The sequence below is a fragment of the Drosophila innubila genome, assembly GCF_004354385.1.
Source record: "Drosophila innubila isolate TH190305 chromosome 3L unlocalized genomic scaffold, UK_Dinn_1.0 0_D_3L, whole genome shotgun sequence".
Taxonomy (NCBI): domain Eukaryota; kingdom Metazoa; phylum Arthropoda; class Insecta; order Diptera; family Drosophilidae; genus Drosophila; species Drosophila innubila.
This window is the reverse complement of record NW_022995376.1, coordinates 22,107,100-22,120,959: the sequence shown is the minus strand read 5'-3', so window position 1 is coordinate 22,120,959 and position 13,860 is coordinate 22,107,100. Positions and strand designations below refer to the sequence as shown.

The window sequence follows — 13,860 nt, the reverse complement described above, 5'->3', positions numbered from 1 at the left end:
CACTTTAGCTCATTTGCTCAGTTTTACTCCGTTTTGCTCAGCTGTTCCGCATTGCTCGTACTTTTTTTGATGAAAATTATTCTATGTATACCAAAGAATTACCAAAGATGGGTACAAAAATCAATTAAAAGTACTATACTATTATTAATTAATTTTGTTATTTTTGTTCTATTATAATTTTGAAAAATATAATAAAATAAAGAATTCCAATTAAAATCTAACGTAGCTAGTCATGTTGCGTGAGCACTTCATGAGCAGCGATTAAGTGAGCAGTGAACAAATGAGCAAGTGAGCTGTTTGAATGAGCAGTCAGCTGATTGAGGGAGCCGTTTGAGTGAGCAAGTAGCGAACTGAGTGAGTTGACTCACCTCAATAAAATGAACAAGTGAACAAGTTCATCAAAGTGAGAAAAATCAAAATAATGAAAATGGCCAAGTGAATGGATTTTCTGTAGATAATATTCTTTAACAGACATCTCTTGTACAATGGCAATAACACAATGCAGGCCTTGGGATTGCTTGTGTTGCTCGTGACCAAGGCTAGAGGACATGCATCCCGGATGTGGAGCAGGACAAAAGCGCTAGCGTTCTTCACTCCACTCTGGCTGGGTGGGTCACTGAAATGTACGTTTCTCCCATCTGGTGCAAATGTGATTTTAACTTCGGGTAACTATTTGCTTGGACATCCTAGTGTTGAATTGGCCAATCTGTGTAACCAGGTTGTCGAGCTCATATCATACGTAGTGCATGAATTTCCTGAATCGGAATTTATCGGCGATCGCGATTATCTGAATAATCTACTGCCCTTCAAGCCGGGCACCTTCCAGCGTCCCTCGCTCAGCGTAGGCGTCGATTTTAACGAGCACGACGTAATTGCCGACCATGCCTAGGTGATGTGCAATTCCGAACAGGAATGGGAATGCTGGCTTAATGCTGGCAGTCTGGTTTGGCAAGCATCTGGTCCTGACCTGCCTCGTTGCAGAAACCTTCGAGTGTCCCATTCCTCCCCTGGATGTCACCTTCAGTTTGGTCAGTGCACCAGTTCTATATTATCTAGAGCCTGAATGCGCCGCTTGAGCCGGACAAGTAATCTGTGGAGCTCATTGATTACGGCAAGATACTTGTATGGCCTTGTGGCCATTGTAGCTGGCCAAGTCAAAGGAGTTGCAGCGCAAGCAGACGGCAGCGGCAATTTTGCAGCATTTGCTGGGTACGGATGCAGGACAAGCGCTGGAGAATTTCATTTTAGCGATGCAGGACTGATTTGTGATAAAAGGGTTCAGGTTTTAATTATTGTATTGTTTGCTATAAATTGCCCCCCTTTTAAATTGGGGCTGCCACCCTACAACATTTTCCGATCTGGAAACTTGTTTTATTTGAATCAAAATGAAAATTTGGTTGCACCTCTTTTAGAACTTAGAATTTTTCTTAACTTTAAAGCTAGAACTTTCTCGATTTTATGATATTTTTTTTAGAATTTAATTTTAAACTTCTCTCCCCTTGGGTTGACGAGCTTCAAGTTAATTAAAATGTATATCTTTTTTTCTTGAAAATTTTCATGAAATTTAATAATTTATTCCAATGTTATTGAAATTTCAAATTTTCCATCAAATCAAACTGAAAATCAGCGTTGGCAGCTTTTCCAACAGAGGTGCCCGGCGCCGTTCTAGCTTGAAAAAAGCCATAGCTAGCTACCATTTTCCGTTGGCATAAATCGGTCCCATCCCATTAGAGATCGCAAGTAATAATCGATAAGTATATCGGCGCGCAGTAAATGTGTAAAATCATGATAAGATTTAAAACCAGCAAAAAACCAATTCGTTGGAGTGAACATGAAATACAGATTCCGCCTAATAACGAAACCCTCTTACTAAATTATTGATTTTCATTTTATTCGGGTCATTACGTATAATACGTTTTAATTGTTTGATTGCATTGAATGAAATAAATAAGAAGATGAGTATATTATTATAAAAAATAATTGAAAGTATAAATATTAAAAATGTCGAGTGGTCTTAAATATGGGTGACATAAATGCGATTACCTAAACTTGTTATAATCTTTTCAACAAGAGACGCACTTATAAACTAGATTTTTATATATGTATGTAAAACTTTACCTGTATTTTGCATGATTTTACAGTTTATATATACATATATGCTTCGTTACTCTCAAAATCACAGTTCAAATTTCTATAAGACAGATTTGGTTTTGTTTATAATGTAGTAGGCGGCCGTTAAGCTTATAATACTTCATGTTAGATCGACCTAGGAAAGTTACAAATACTGCCGAAAACTATAATTTACACAAATATATCATTTGGATTAGTGTAGCAACTTTTAAGCTGAATTAACATTAACAAATGTTTGTGTACATTGTACAAATTAAAATAAATGTCAAAGAATAAAAATAAATAATTTAGATATTACATAGCAACTACATAAAAGATTGGTCGCGATCAAATTTCTACGATAAATGCTGTTAACGACTCGATTTAAATATATATTAAGTTAATTAGTCTAATTATCGTCACAGGCAAACAATTCTCTCATTCATACAAATTATTTACATACAATGAAATATATTCTCTTTAGTTCTAAGTTACTTATTCATGTGATAAGATCAGTCAATATTTAAAACTATGGAACACTCTCACACACGCACACAATAAGCTCGACTTATATATGTATATAAATAAAATCAATTTTAAATAAATGCTTTAAAAAGGATTTACAAAAAATAATATCTTTGAATACAATTGCGCTTATTACGATTCATTTGGCCTCATTTGGCAAAAGCTTTAAAAGTTTGCACTCAGATGCAAATTCGTTATTATAACAATATTATTTAGAATAAATGCGTTGTAGTTGTACAATTTAAACATATAATTTCGTAAACTATATTTTTGTTATTTTATAAGGTACAAAGAAGACACACAACGCAAGACAGTTTAAGTAATTTTTTTTTGTTCGAACAATATTTTTTTTCTGTTTTTCATATATATATGTTTTATTAAATAAACCGAAATATTAAAGTACAATAATATTGAAATTCTGCGGTGAAGACGACTATGATGTTCTATTGATGTTCATTTGTCTGTAGCTGCTGTCCATCCTCGTCCTGTCCCGCGATGACGGCTTTATTCGGCTGCCTTAAGCTGGTTGCATCATGAAGGTTGAGTGTGGATTTGGATTTGTGTGGGCGTAAGAGTCCGTCGTTAGATTGTGTTGTGTTATTGTTATTGTAGAGGCGTGTCAACATTTCGGCTTACTTTAGTACGTCTAGGAGAAACTATGTTATGCCATATATTCATATCCTACGTATTGGTAATGTTAGATACAAATCAAAATATGTTAAACTTGTGTCGGCGCTTCAGCTTGCGGAATTTGCTGCATTATTATTATTATGTGTTAATAAGAGTGTCTAGGAGTTGTGTGTGAGTGTATTGATTTTCGTTACTTTTGCTATCGCTTATGTAGCAGTCAATGCCTGGAACGATGCTCCTCACGCCTATCCCGATCACGTTCGCGCTCACGCTCACGGTCTCGATCCCGGTCACGACGCTCCCGATCCGATGAACGATACCGCTCTCGTTCCTCATAGTAACGTTTAGATGAGGGCGCTTCTGCGGTTTCTGCAACAACGGGCTCCGGCGATTTACGTGGTCGTGCGGAGCGGCTGCTGCTGCATCAGATAGTGGTCATGTTTATTAGTTGCAATTATTAAAATGGACATTTACAATTACCTATCGTCCCTGTAGTGGTCCTGCGCCTGACGCTCACGCTCTCGACTACGTGAACGTTCCCGGTAGCTGCTGAATTGCACACATTATGTGGATATGATATATGTATGTATTTATAATAATATTCATTCAACTTACCCTCCATCACGCTCACGCTCACGATCGCGGTCGCGTTCTCGTTCACGGGAGCGTTCCCGGTAGCGTGATGTTGATCGTTCACGACGTTGCCGGCTACGATGAGAGCGATCCCTTGATCGGGAACGCTCTCTACGATTATAGCTCTTGGCTTCGATGCCATGCAATGTGTCCTGCAGTGAACTAATCAGAATCTTACAGCGCTCATCGTGCGCAACTTTGGATTGCTTGATAAGTGAGATGGCAGTCACCAGCGTCTCAATGGCGCTCGAATATTCACCTGCCGCAGCATCCGACACAGCTCTATGGATGAAGGAATCATAGAATTATTATCTTATTAATCTGGTTAGTATGTTAAGCTTACCTGGCAATTGCCGAACTGCTGACGGTTCGGTTCCTGCTCATAACCTCTTCGAATTCAACCTCCGTTAGCTGCGGACCCATTTGTGGATCGGGGAACGCTCCCGGCGGTTTTCCTTGGGGTGGACCTGGCCAAGGATTGCGTGGCCCACCTTGTTGTGCAAAATGTGGAAGCGGTCCGTGCTGTGGTGGCATATTCATACCCGGCTGCGGTCCTGGCTGGCCATGCGGTGGACCACCCATGCCCGGATGCGGTGGTGGGCCGCCGGGTTGATTGAAAAATGCTGGATTCACGTGCGGTGCTGGCGCGCCATGAGGTCCACTCGAACCGGGCGGTGGCCCAGGACCCATTTGAGGACGTGGAGGGCCCTGCATATGCGGTGGACCCTGTGGCGGTCCTTGCGGCGGAAAACCGCCGTGCATAGGCGGACGTCGCCAGTCCGGACCCGGACCTGGACCCCGTACTGGCATACCCATTGGACCCTGGAACTGCAAAAAGAAAGCACATATATTGCTTAGTGACTAGCTTAAATATTATCAAAGGGTTAGAGCTTCAACTCTGTCTGTTGCAAGTGTGTGCATGAGATTTATGTCTGATTTGTGATTTGTGGATAATGTGCATGTCTTTTGTGGCTGTTGCAGTTACAATCATGTGCAGTTATTTAAATGTTCTGAATACAATTAATTACTTCACTTAGTTAACTTAATTTGGTTAGTTCGGTTTTGGTTTCTTGTTTTGTTTGTCTACTGTATTATTATTTAATATTTATAAGTTATTATAAATAGGATTTCATTCTTGGTATTTTTGCTTAGTTTTGCATATAATTTTTTGTTTGTTTGTTAAGAATTTGTTACCATTGGTGGTCGTTGCAGAGGTCCATTTGGTGGACCCGGTCTGGGCCCACCGGGACGTTGGCCTGGCCATTGACCTTGCGCTGGCGGATACCTGGGAGGCGGTTGTTGGTTGCCCATAGGCCCGCCTTGTTGATGCATTGGCGGCTAATAAATTACGTATTTTATTATTGTTGTAGATGTAGTAGTAGTAGTTGTTGTTGTTGTGGTTGTGGTGGGTAGAGAAGTGTGCGTAAGCGTTGTCATAAAACACATGGAATGGAATATAAATATAAAGCGTAATACATAAACATTTTTTATATTATAATTATATATATTTAGATATATAAAGTATACATACATACAAATTGGATACATGATCATGGCAAAAGCAGCACATTTACAAAATAATAATAAGTATACATAGCTACCAATTGAGTTGAAATTTTATACTAGCTGAACTCTAAATTACATATTTAACTAATTGTAAGTTTAAGCTTAAGCATAATTGATGGATACAAAAGTATACAAAGTGGCTTAACTGAAAGAATACTATTAAAAATTGCTCTGAAATTACTTTATTTAAACCAAAACATTTTGTAATCTACTTAAAATCATAAATAACAAGAATTGCCTTAAAGACGATTTTTATTTTCATTTATAGTTTACTCTTAATTTACCAAATGCACACGGTCAAATTATTGGTCAGGTTTATAACCTAAGTTTACATATTTATTGATATATTTGTTATCAATTAAAGAAAATTTCTTCTAAGCAGGGACCAAAAATAACAGTTACGGAATCAAATTTTAGCTTAATACAGCAATCTTAAGAAAGTTTGCTATATTAACCAGGATTACACCAAAGTTACTAAAAAAAAAAATAAATAAACATAACAGTTACGGTCCCTGCTCAAAATATATATATAAAAAAAATATTAGAAAAATACAAATTAAACAAATCTGTAATAATAATATAACAACTTGTATGCCTTACATAGCTTCCGTCTAATAAACTTATCTATGTTACAAATTTAAAATGATACATGTTATGCCCATATAAAGATCACATATAGGGTAACTTGTTTTAAATCAATAGACGACCAATTATTCGACTTGTGTGTATAAAATTTTGCATTCAGAACAATTTCAATGAAGATAGTTAAATATCAAATGTGAATGGCGTTGTTAATACGGGTTGTCGAGCCAAACATTCCCAACAAACTCAAATTTTTTTTGGTTACAATCGCAATTGATAACGAAATTAAGACTTAAGACCATACAGCAAAATGTATGTGAAAACTCAATAATATTGACAAATAAACAAAATAAATAATAATAAACTCACCTGCATTCGTGGAGGTCCAGAGTTTGGTCCCACCTGCTGCACTTGAGACATGTGTGGCCGATATTGACCAGGCTGCATGCTGGGATTCATTCGAGGAGCATGGCCTGGTGGTACACCCTGAGGCACACCACCTGGATGCTGCTGCATTGGCCCACCCATATTTGGCGGGGCCGGACCACGTGGTGGTCCGTTTTGCTGCGGAGGCGGCACTGGACGTGTCTTTTGCAGGCTCTCGAATTGCGTGAGTGCCTGCTTACTTGGATAAGTGACTACTACGGTCTGGCCGTGCATTTCCTTTTTGGGCAATTGATCGAGTACAGTGCGTAGACTTGGCTCTGAACCCAGCGATATTACGCTGAAGCCTTTCGATTGACCATTTGCACGATTTTCGAAGAACTTTACTTCTTGCAGATCGTTAACACCAATGTCACGCAAAGCATTGGAGATGTCCTGATCGGTTGTCCACCAGGTTAAATTGCCCACATACAGTTGATAGCGGCGGTTCATCGTTGGAGTTTGGTTACCACTACCCTGATGGTAAACTCCATTGGGTCCAACGCCACTCGAAGAGCCATCCACAGATCCAGGGCCGGAAGTGCTATCGCCCGTTGGCGTTCCACCACCGCCACCGCCGCCTGCAGCTACTGGTTCGGTGGGGCCGCCGATGTCATCGTACAAATCGACGCCATCACCACCAAATTCATCCTTAAGGCAAAATGTGTGTTATTTAAATATCGATATATTCTCAAGTATCAACAATGTTATTTAATATTTCTACCTACACTTTAATACATACACATATACAAATGTGTGCACCCATACATACATACATACAACGTACATATTACAACGTGACTTACCTGAGCTTGCCCGGCAAAATCTTTGTCCAAATCTTCAGCATACAAGTCCAGCACCACGCCGTCGGCCATGGTTGCGTGAGCTTTAAACTGGACCGAATTTAATTCGAAATGCACGCGACCAACTTATTTATTTAGCGGTGCGGTGACCACTTTTTTCCACTTTTACCCACACACACGCACACAACCACAAGCCGCTCGTACAGTCAAACAAGCAACCACCGGCAAGCGGCGAACGTTTTAATGAAAGTAGCGACCGTAGTTGACAAGTAATTCTTTATTTTGTTCTTACGTATATGTTATATATACATATATTTTATTTACATTATAAACAACACGGCGTTTTTCTACTTTTGTTGCGAAAAAAATTTTCTGCAGCAGCTAAAATGGCGGAGATGTGCAGAGTGACCGTATACTTATTAAAGAATGCGAAAAACACAAAAGAATGCGATATATGTATATCAACACTGTTGCTAACTTGGCTATTTTATAGCTAGATTTGGCTAATTTCAGAGATCGTTTGATACAAAAATTTCAAAAATTAATATTAGCCGGAAATCTGGATACTCGTATATTAAATATATGTTTAGCTATGTTGTGATATTAATATTTTTTAAAACAGTGCAAAAGTGCCCACAAAAACAAATGTAGATACTTTTCAGCCAGAAACAGCTATTTATCCACTAATCGGTGTTTTTGCAGCCCTATTAAACGGTCAATTGGCTAGAGTTGTCAGAGCTTAAGTTATTAATAATTACCCTAAAATATGGCTACATTATTTAGATATGTAACACAAATTATCGTAAACTTTATTATTTATAAATTGACACTCATATTGACGTGTTATGGGCAGCAACAGCTGTTTGCATATTACTCTGCAAATTAGGCGACAGCCCTAACATTCTGTATACGAACGCCGCTTTGTTTGTTTCGCCGACAGTCGCCAGTCGAGTTCTTTTTATAGCGTTCAAGTAAAACAAATAAAAATTGTTTACCTTAACGTGAGATACAGATAGAGAGGAAGCGACTACCTCGCTCAGTTAACAGTGATTGCGAGCCACACCTAAGTCGAAATGTCCGGTACCATACTCGAGAATTTGAGTGGACGGAAGCTGTCCATATTGGTGAGCAGTCTACTGCTTTGTCAAGTGGCCTGCTTCCTGCTGGGTGGTCTGTATGCACCCTTGCCCGCCGGCCATCAGACTGTGCTGGGGACCAAGTGTCGCGATATGCCTGGCCGTCAAAATGACACCAGCTTCTTTTTATACTCACGCGGAGCGGGCGCATGTAATCCGGTGCCGTACGACGAGATCGAAGACGATGTACTCAAGATGGCCAATAAACTGGTGTACGTATTCCAAATGCCGCTTCCAAGAGATAATCGGGTGTTGGACTACAGCCGTTGGCAGCAGAATCTCATTGGAGTACTACAGGTAAACATCGCATATGTCTCGTCATCGGAGCTACGTGAGCCACCCAAGGACCTTCAGCTGACGATTGACACACGGCTTGCCTATCGCAACAATGAAGATGCCGAACAGGACTGGAAGCTCTATGCACACAGCGTGGAGCACCGCTACTTGGACTGTCATCCCGAGCATGTGCATACCAAGGAAACTCTGTATACATGTGACATAATACCATTGTTTGAGTTGGGTGCACTGCATCATAGCTTCTATCTGTTAAATTTACGCTTTCCCATGGACACACCCAACAATATCAACTTGCAAGTTGGACATATGCACGATCTCACATTAACAGCCATATACCAAAACGGAGGATTCACTCAGGTTTGGCTTCTGCTCAAAACTCTGCTCTTTCCTTTTGTGGTGGGCATCATGATTTGGTTCTGGCGACGTGTGCACATTCTCCAACGCTCCCCGGCTCTGCTGGAGTACATGCTGCTCTACTTAGGTGGTGCTCTTAGTTTCTTGAATCTTCCACTGGAGTATCTAACACTGGGCGTGGAAATGCCATACATGCTGCTGCTGAGCGATGTGCGCCAGGGCATCTTTTACGCTATGCTGCTCTCATTCTGGCTTGTCTTTGCCGGCGAGCATATGCTCATCCAGGATTCACCAAATAAATCGACTATACGCTCACGATACTGGAAGCATCTCTCCGCCGTCGTTGTCGGCTGCATCTCGCTCTTTGTCTTTGACATTTGTGAGCGCGGCGTTCAGCTTCGTAATCCCTTCTACTCCATCTGGACAACACCACTGGGCGCCAAGGTGGCAATGAGTTTCATTGTGCTCGCTGGCGTTTCGGCTGCCATATACTTTCTCTTCCTCTGCTTCATGGTGTGGAAGGTGTTCAAGGATATTGGCGATAAGCGCACCTCATTGCCGTCCATGTCCCAAGCGCGACGTCTGCACTACGAGGGTAAGTTGTCTCTTAGATATAAGCAGGGATCGCGAAAAAGAGCTATGAAAATCTTAAATACCAATTTTTGTGTGGGATATCCTGAAATTTTGTTTCAATTTTTTAAGAACAAAAATTCAAGAATATGTTTTATTTGTCGATCTAATTTAAAAATTATATAATAATCTTTAGTAATTCATTTTTATATAAAAATCATTTAATAAGGCTTATTTTGAATTTATTACAAATTAAACTTCCAAAAAATAGTCGTTTGTTAAATACTACAATGGACAACAAGAGTTATTCCTTATTTTTTATTATATAAAATATTTATGTTCTGCCACTTATTCATACATTTCGTTAAACAAATTAAAATAACTTTTATAAAACGATTAAAGTTAAAATACTGTAATTATTTTATAATCTTTTAAATTTGGTTCCAGACATAATACTTATTTTGTAATTTTTAAATCAAAAAAATGCTTTTTAATTTTAAAATCATAATTGTTACGATCCCTGGATATACATACTTTAGTTCGAAACTATATCTAATTATAACTATAATTTTTCCGCTTTAAAGAACTGATTTCAAAGGGTAGGCGAATGCTGTAAATTCCTGGATCACATCTGATATTTTTGTGTGTGTTTAACGAAAGCAAGCCCACTTATTTAAACTTAAAATGGGTAATGACGAGTCGGAAGCGACAATGGATGAGCCGCAGTATGCGTGCCTCTTCTGTGTCATGGGCGTCACATCGGCCATAGTCTTCACGGCGATGGGCGCTGCTTATGGAACGGCCAAGTCTGGTCTGGGTGTAGCACAGATGGCTGTAAAGCATCCGGAACTAATTATGAAGTCTATTATACCGGTTGTCATGGCTGGCATCATCGCCATCTATGGCCTTGTGGTTGCTGTACTCCTGGCGGGTCAATTATCCGAACGTTATAACAGTTTCCGAGCCTTCCTCAATCTGGGCGCTGGTATTGCTGTGGGTTTGTCGGGCATGGCTTCCGGTTTTGCCATTGGCATTGTGGGCGATGCTGGAGTGAGGGCATCTGCGCTGCAGCCAAAGCTATTTGTTGGAATCGTTTTAATACTGATTTTTGCCGAAGTCCTGGGTCTTTACGGCTTGATAGTGGCCATCTATCTGTTTACCAAGTGAATGGAATCCACTTCCAAGTTTGATTAGATGTTGTGATCATAAAATATAGCATGTTGAGCTTGTTTACTTGATGTGTTTGTTTTTCTTATTCTAGGTCTCATCTACCGCTTCAAATTCCTTATGCTCGCCACTTTGCTGTGCGCTGGCTTGACCGTCGCCGGCTTCATCATGGGCCAAATGGCAGAGGGACATTGGCAATGGAATGAGAACATTGAAATTCAACTGACTTCCGCCTTTCTCACTGGCGTCTATGGCATGTGGAACATATACATCTTTGCTCTGCTCATCTTGTATGCGCCCAGTCACAAACAATGGCCCACAATGCACCAGAGGGATGAGACGACGCAATCCAATGAGAATATCGTTGCTTCCGCTGCCAGCGAAGAGATTGAATTCAGTCATCTTCCATCCGATTCCAATCCCAGCGAAATATCATCACTCACCTCCTTTGCTCGGAAGGTGGCCTTCGATTAAACGACGCTGAGATTTTAAATTGATTTATGTTGTGTGCCAAACTAATTCTAAGATTAGATCTTGGCGGCCAGGAAACGAATTGAACGCTCTTCACTTCAACTCAAAGCTCAAAGTGTTTACGCGTACTTTGCATTAGTATTACAATTAAGAGAAACATTTCTTGCCTAGTTTTTGCATAAACATACATATAAATAATAATACCTAGCATTTAGATCATAGATTATATTTTATGTCTTTATATCAGCATTCATAAATGTATTTTTTATAGATTTCTCATATGCATGTCCATGTTTTTAACTGATATTTGTAGTAAATGTGTGTACTTATCCGCCTCGGCAGTATTATATATATGGGCAACTTTTTAACTAGCCAGTAAGAATCTATTGAAGAAAATTTTCGGGTGCACAACATTTGAATACAATATTCAGATACATTTATATATATACATACAACCGATCTTGAATTTTATAACTGACAACGTAGAGCAATTTATCACTCCAGTAGCAATGCAATGAATAAACAAAAGCAATATTCAAATGAAAAAATGCAAAGGATGAACCTTTTTGTATTTTAGTTGGGGAATGTGGTTGATTACCAAATGATTCGCTGCGGAGTGCGATAATTTTGCCAGTAAAATTCTTTGGTGAAGTACACATAGAATGTAGCCACGTTCAGCAGTAAATGTACGCCCAGTTCCATCCACTCGGCAAATCCTTTACGTGTGGGTCGCGTATTCAGTCGGAAGAGCACATACGGCACCAGGAAATAACGCAACTCCAGCAAACGTTGGAAGCACAGCACCAGCAGCAAGGCCAGTGGAAACATTAACTTAAAACTATCAGGCATATGCCGCAGTCCACAGCAGAGGATCGCCAGTGCGAGCACATACAGTGGCGTCATGGCGTAACGGAACCACCAGAAACGCCCATACAGGCGACTCCACACATAGAAGGTGTAGTGACGATTGTCAGCCAGCAGATACGGATGCACCACCGTATTGAAATGCACCACTGCAGCTATCAGGAGAGTGGCCAGCAACGTGAGCAGCAGATGACGTCGCAGCAGCGTTAAAACCGTACGCAACTGACGCAGCGTATTGGAAATGCCAAAGCCAGCAGCAAATATGGCAAAATAGAAGATCTGCGGCAAGTGGAGCGTAGCCTCGTGTGCACTCTTGTCGCCCACCACAATGGATCCATTGATGCAGATGAATCCAATAAATGGCAGTATAATCGATGCATAGAAACAGCATTTACCCAAAATGCTCAAAATACAATTGCAAAGCAGCTGAGGACTGCCGAGGAGCTGTAGCCAAAGCTGTAAATAAGAATAGTTAATAAATATGATATAAGAGTGAATTAATGTGCTTACGTCGCTGCCAAGGAGTCGTATTTGCTTCTTGTTCCCGGGACGCGTCTTGACGCATTGCTGCACCAACGTGTCCAGAATGGTGATGCCACAGCACATGCACACCCAAACGATGTTCGTCTGGCGCATGAGCACACTTGCCGCACCGAAGACTGCAGCTGGCAGATGGGCCTCCTGTTGCCAGTAATTGTAGAACAACAACACCATGGTTAATGCCAACGTGTCCGTGTAGTACAGATGGCTGAAGAAATACAATGGTGGCAGTACCGATAGCGTTATTGCCTCGTGTGCTGCGTAAGCATTGCCTCCAGTGCCGGCCAGAGTACGCCGACGTATCTTATATAGCAGCAGAATGTTAACGCCTGCTCCGACTAAGCTCAAGAGACGAAGACCAGTAACCGTGCAACTGTTAAACGGCTGCAACACCAGTGCAATAAGATACAATCCCGGGAAGGTGGTGATTTTCGAGTCCCACTGAAAATATTACAGTGGCCATTGGATTAACGGTTGCTATAGCTACCAGTTAAGGCTGCTGTCCCATACCACATCGAATTGCTTGCGACAAAATGCCAGGCCCTGTGGAATGTGGAACTCCTCATCGATTATGTAGTCCGAGGTGCTGTTCACCCGCAGAAACAACGGCAGCGAGTACAGCACAAAGCCGACGGGCAGCACCAGTTTCCAGGATCCGTGCATGGCTCAAACTTCCATTTATCCTTCTCTTTTTCTTCAGCTAGTTGGTTTTTGTTTATTTTTGGATACCGACACCGGCATTTGTTATCGAAAGTTGTCGTCTAAAATCATATCGATTTTTTGGTATTTTCGGTGTGCCGAACACTGCTGCCAACTTAGCTTCTTTAAAGCTAGTTCTGAATATTTTCAAAGTTCGATGCTGGAAATTTTGAAAATTGCTAATAGCCGGAAAAATGGCTAATTTAAATATATATTCAGTTATGTTTTGCTATTCGATTTTTTTCTCAAACTATTCAAAAGGGTACGCAAAAATAATATCCAGCCAGTAACAGCTACATTTTGCACTAAAGCTGGCAGCACTAGTGAGAAACACATTTTGATCACAATTCGAAACGGCGCCCAATTTAAATTTATTCAGATTTTTTCAAAAATTTGGCAAACAAATTAAACAATTTAATGAAAAATTTGTTATTTTAAATAAGATAAAAAACGAGTTTTTTTTTATGCTTGGAGTTCGTGCTTCTCAGGGG

At 40.3% G+C, this 13,860-nt stretch overlaps 4 protein-coding genes and 1 pseudogene across 9 annotated transcripts; 3 read left to right on the top strand and 2 right to left on the bottom strand.

The window, feature by feature from the left end:
- The first annotated feature begins 427 nt into the window (after positions 1 to 427).
- On the top strand, positions 428 to 1,336 carry LOC117788506 (annotated as a pseudogene).
- Positions 1,337 to 2,866: 1,530 nt separating this feature from the next.
- LOC117787984 (cleavage and polyadenylation specificity factor subunit CG7185) lies at positions 2,867 to 7,682 on the bottom strand. Of its 6 annotated transcripts, XM_034626632.1 has the most exons (8): positions 7,275 to 7,682; positions 6,415 to 7,119; positions 5,092 to 5,235; positions 4,241 to 4,725; positions 3,880 to 4,179; positions 3,745 to 3,813; positions 3,459 to 3,683; positions 2,867 to 3,388 (listed from the first exon to the last, which is right to left on the bottom strand). In XM_034626632.1, exons 1-7 carry the CDS (start codon positions 7,341 to 7,343, stop codon positions 3,482 to 3,484), a joined length of 1,974 nt encoding a protein of 657 aa, XP_034482523.1. In that variant the 5' UTR covers positions 7,344 to 7,682; the 3' UTR covers positions 2,867 to 3,388; positions 3,459 to 3,481. The 6 variants fall into 6 exon arrangements, with proteins under 6 accessions (XP_034482523.1, XP_034482522.1, XP_034482525.1 ...); XM_034626631.1 differs by having other exon boundaries at positions 2,870 to 3,683; XM_034626634.1 differs by having other exon boundaries at positions 2,870 to 3,680.
- A 504-nt stretch (positions 7,683 to 8,186) lies between these two features.
- LOC117787304 (protein wntless) lies at positions 8,187 to 11,814 on the top strand. The gene is made up of 2 exons (XM_034625792.1): positions 8,187 to 9,653; positions 10,890 to 11,814. The coding sequence occupies exons 1-2, from the start codon at positions 8,345 to 8,347 to the stop codon at positions 11,267 to 11,269; spliced, it is 1,689 nt and encodes a 562-aa protein (XP_034481683.1). The 5' UTR covers positions 8,187 to 8,344; the 3' UTR covers positions 11,270 to 11,814.
- Positions 10,242 to 10,868, top strand: LOC117787306 (V-type proton ATPase 16 kDa proteolipid subunit-like). Its single transcript, XM_034625794.1, has one exon. It carries the CDS (start codon positions 10,313 to 10,315, stop codon positions 10,793 to 10,795), a length of 483 nt encoding a protein of 160 aa, XP_034481685.1. The 5' UTR covers positions 10,242 to 10,312; the 3' UTR covers positions 10,796 to 10,868.
- On the bottom strand, positions 11,500 to 13,413 carry LOC117787305 (putative Dol-P-Glc:Glc(2)Man(9)GlcNAc(2)-PP-Dol alpha-1,2-glucosyltransferase). Its single transcript, XM_034625793.1, has 3 exons — positions 13,181 to 13,413; positions 12,641 to 13,111; positions 11,500 to 12,586 (listed from the first exon to the last, which is right to left on the bottom strand). Exons 1-3 carry the CDS (start codon positions 13,331 to 13,333, stop codon positions 11,861 to 11,863), a joined length of 1,350 nt encoding a protein of 449 aa, XP_034481684.1. The 5' UTR covers positions 13,334 to 13,413; the 3' UTR covers positions 11,500 to 11,860.
- Positions 13,414 to 13,860: the final 447 nt, after the last annotated feature.

Excerpts from the sequence above, each read along its gene's own strand:
- LOC117787306 (XM_034625794.1), top strand. The coding sequence starts at position 10,313 with ATGGGTAATGACGAGTCGGAAGCGACAATGGATGAGCCGCAGTATGCG.
- LOC117787304 (XM_034625792.1), top strand. The coding sequence starts at position 8,345 with ATGTCCGGTACCATACTCGAGAATTTGAGTGGACGGAAGCTGTCCATA. Across the intron at positions 9,654-10,889 it reads GCGACGTCTGCACTACGAGG|GTCTCATCTACCGCTTCAAA; the intron begins GTAAGTTGTCTC and ends TTCTTATTCTAG.
- LOC117787305 (XM_034625793.1), bottom strand. The coding sequence starts at position 13,333 with ATGCACGGATCCTGGAAACTGGTGCTGCCCGTCGGCTTTGTGCTGTAC. Across the intron at positions 13,112-13,180 it reads GTCGCAAGCAATTCGATGTG|TGGGACTCGAAAATCACCAC; the intron begins GTATGGGACAGC and ends TAATATTTTCAG. Across the intron at positions 12,587-12,640 it reads TACGACTCCTTGGCAGCGAC|CTTTGGCTACAGCTCCTCGG; the intron begins GTAAGCACATTA and ends TCTTATTTACAG.
- LOC117787984 (XM_034626632.1), bottom strand. The coding sequence starts at position 7,343 with ATGGCCGACGGCGTGGTGCTGGACTTGTATGCTGAAGATTTGGACAAA. Across the intron at positions 7,120-7,274 it reads ATTTTGCCGGGCAAGCTCAG|GATGAATTTGGTGGTGATGG; the intron begins GTAAGTCACGTT and ends TTTTGCCTTAAG. Across the intron at positions 4,180-4,240 it reads AGCAGTTCGGCAATTGCCAG|AGCTGTGTCGGATGCTGCGG; the intron begins GTAAGCTTAACA and ends CTTCATCCATAG.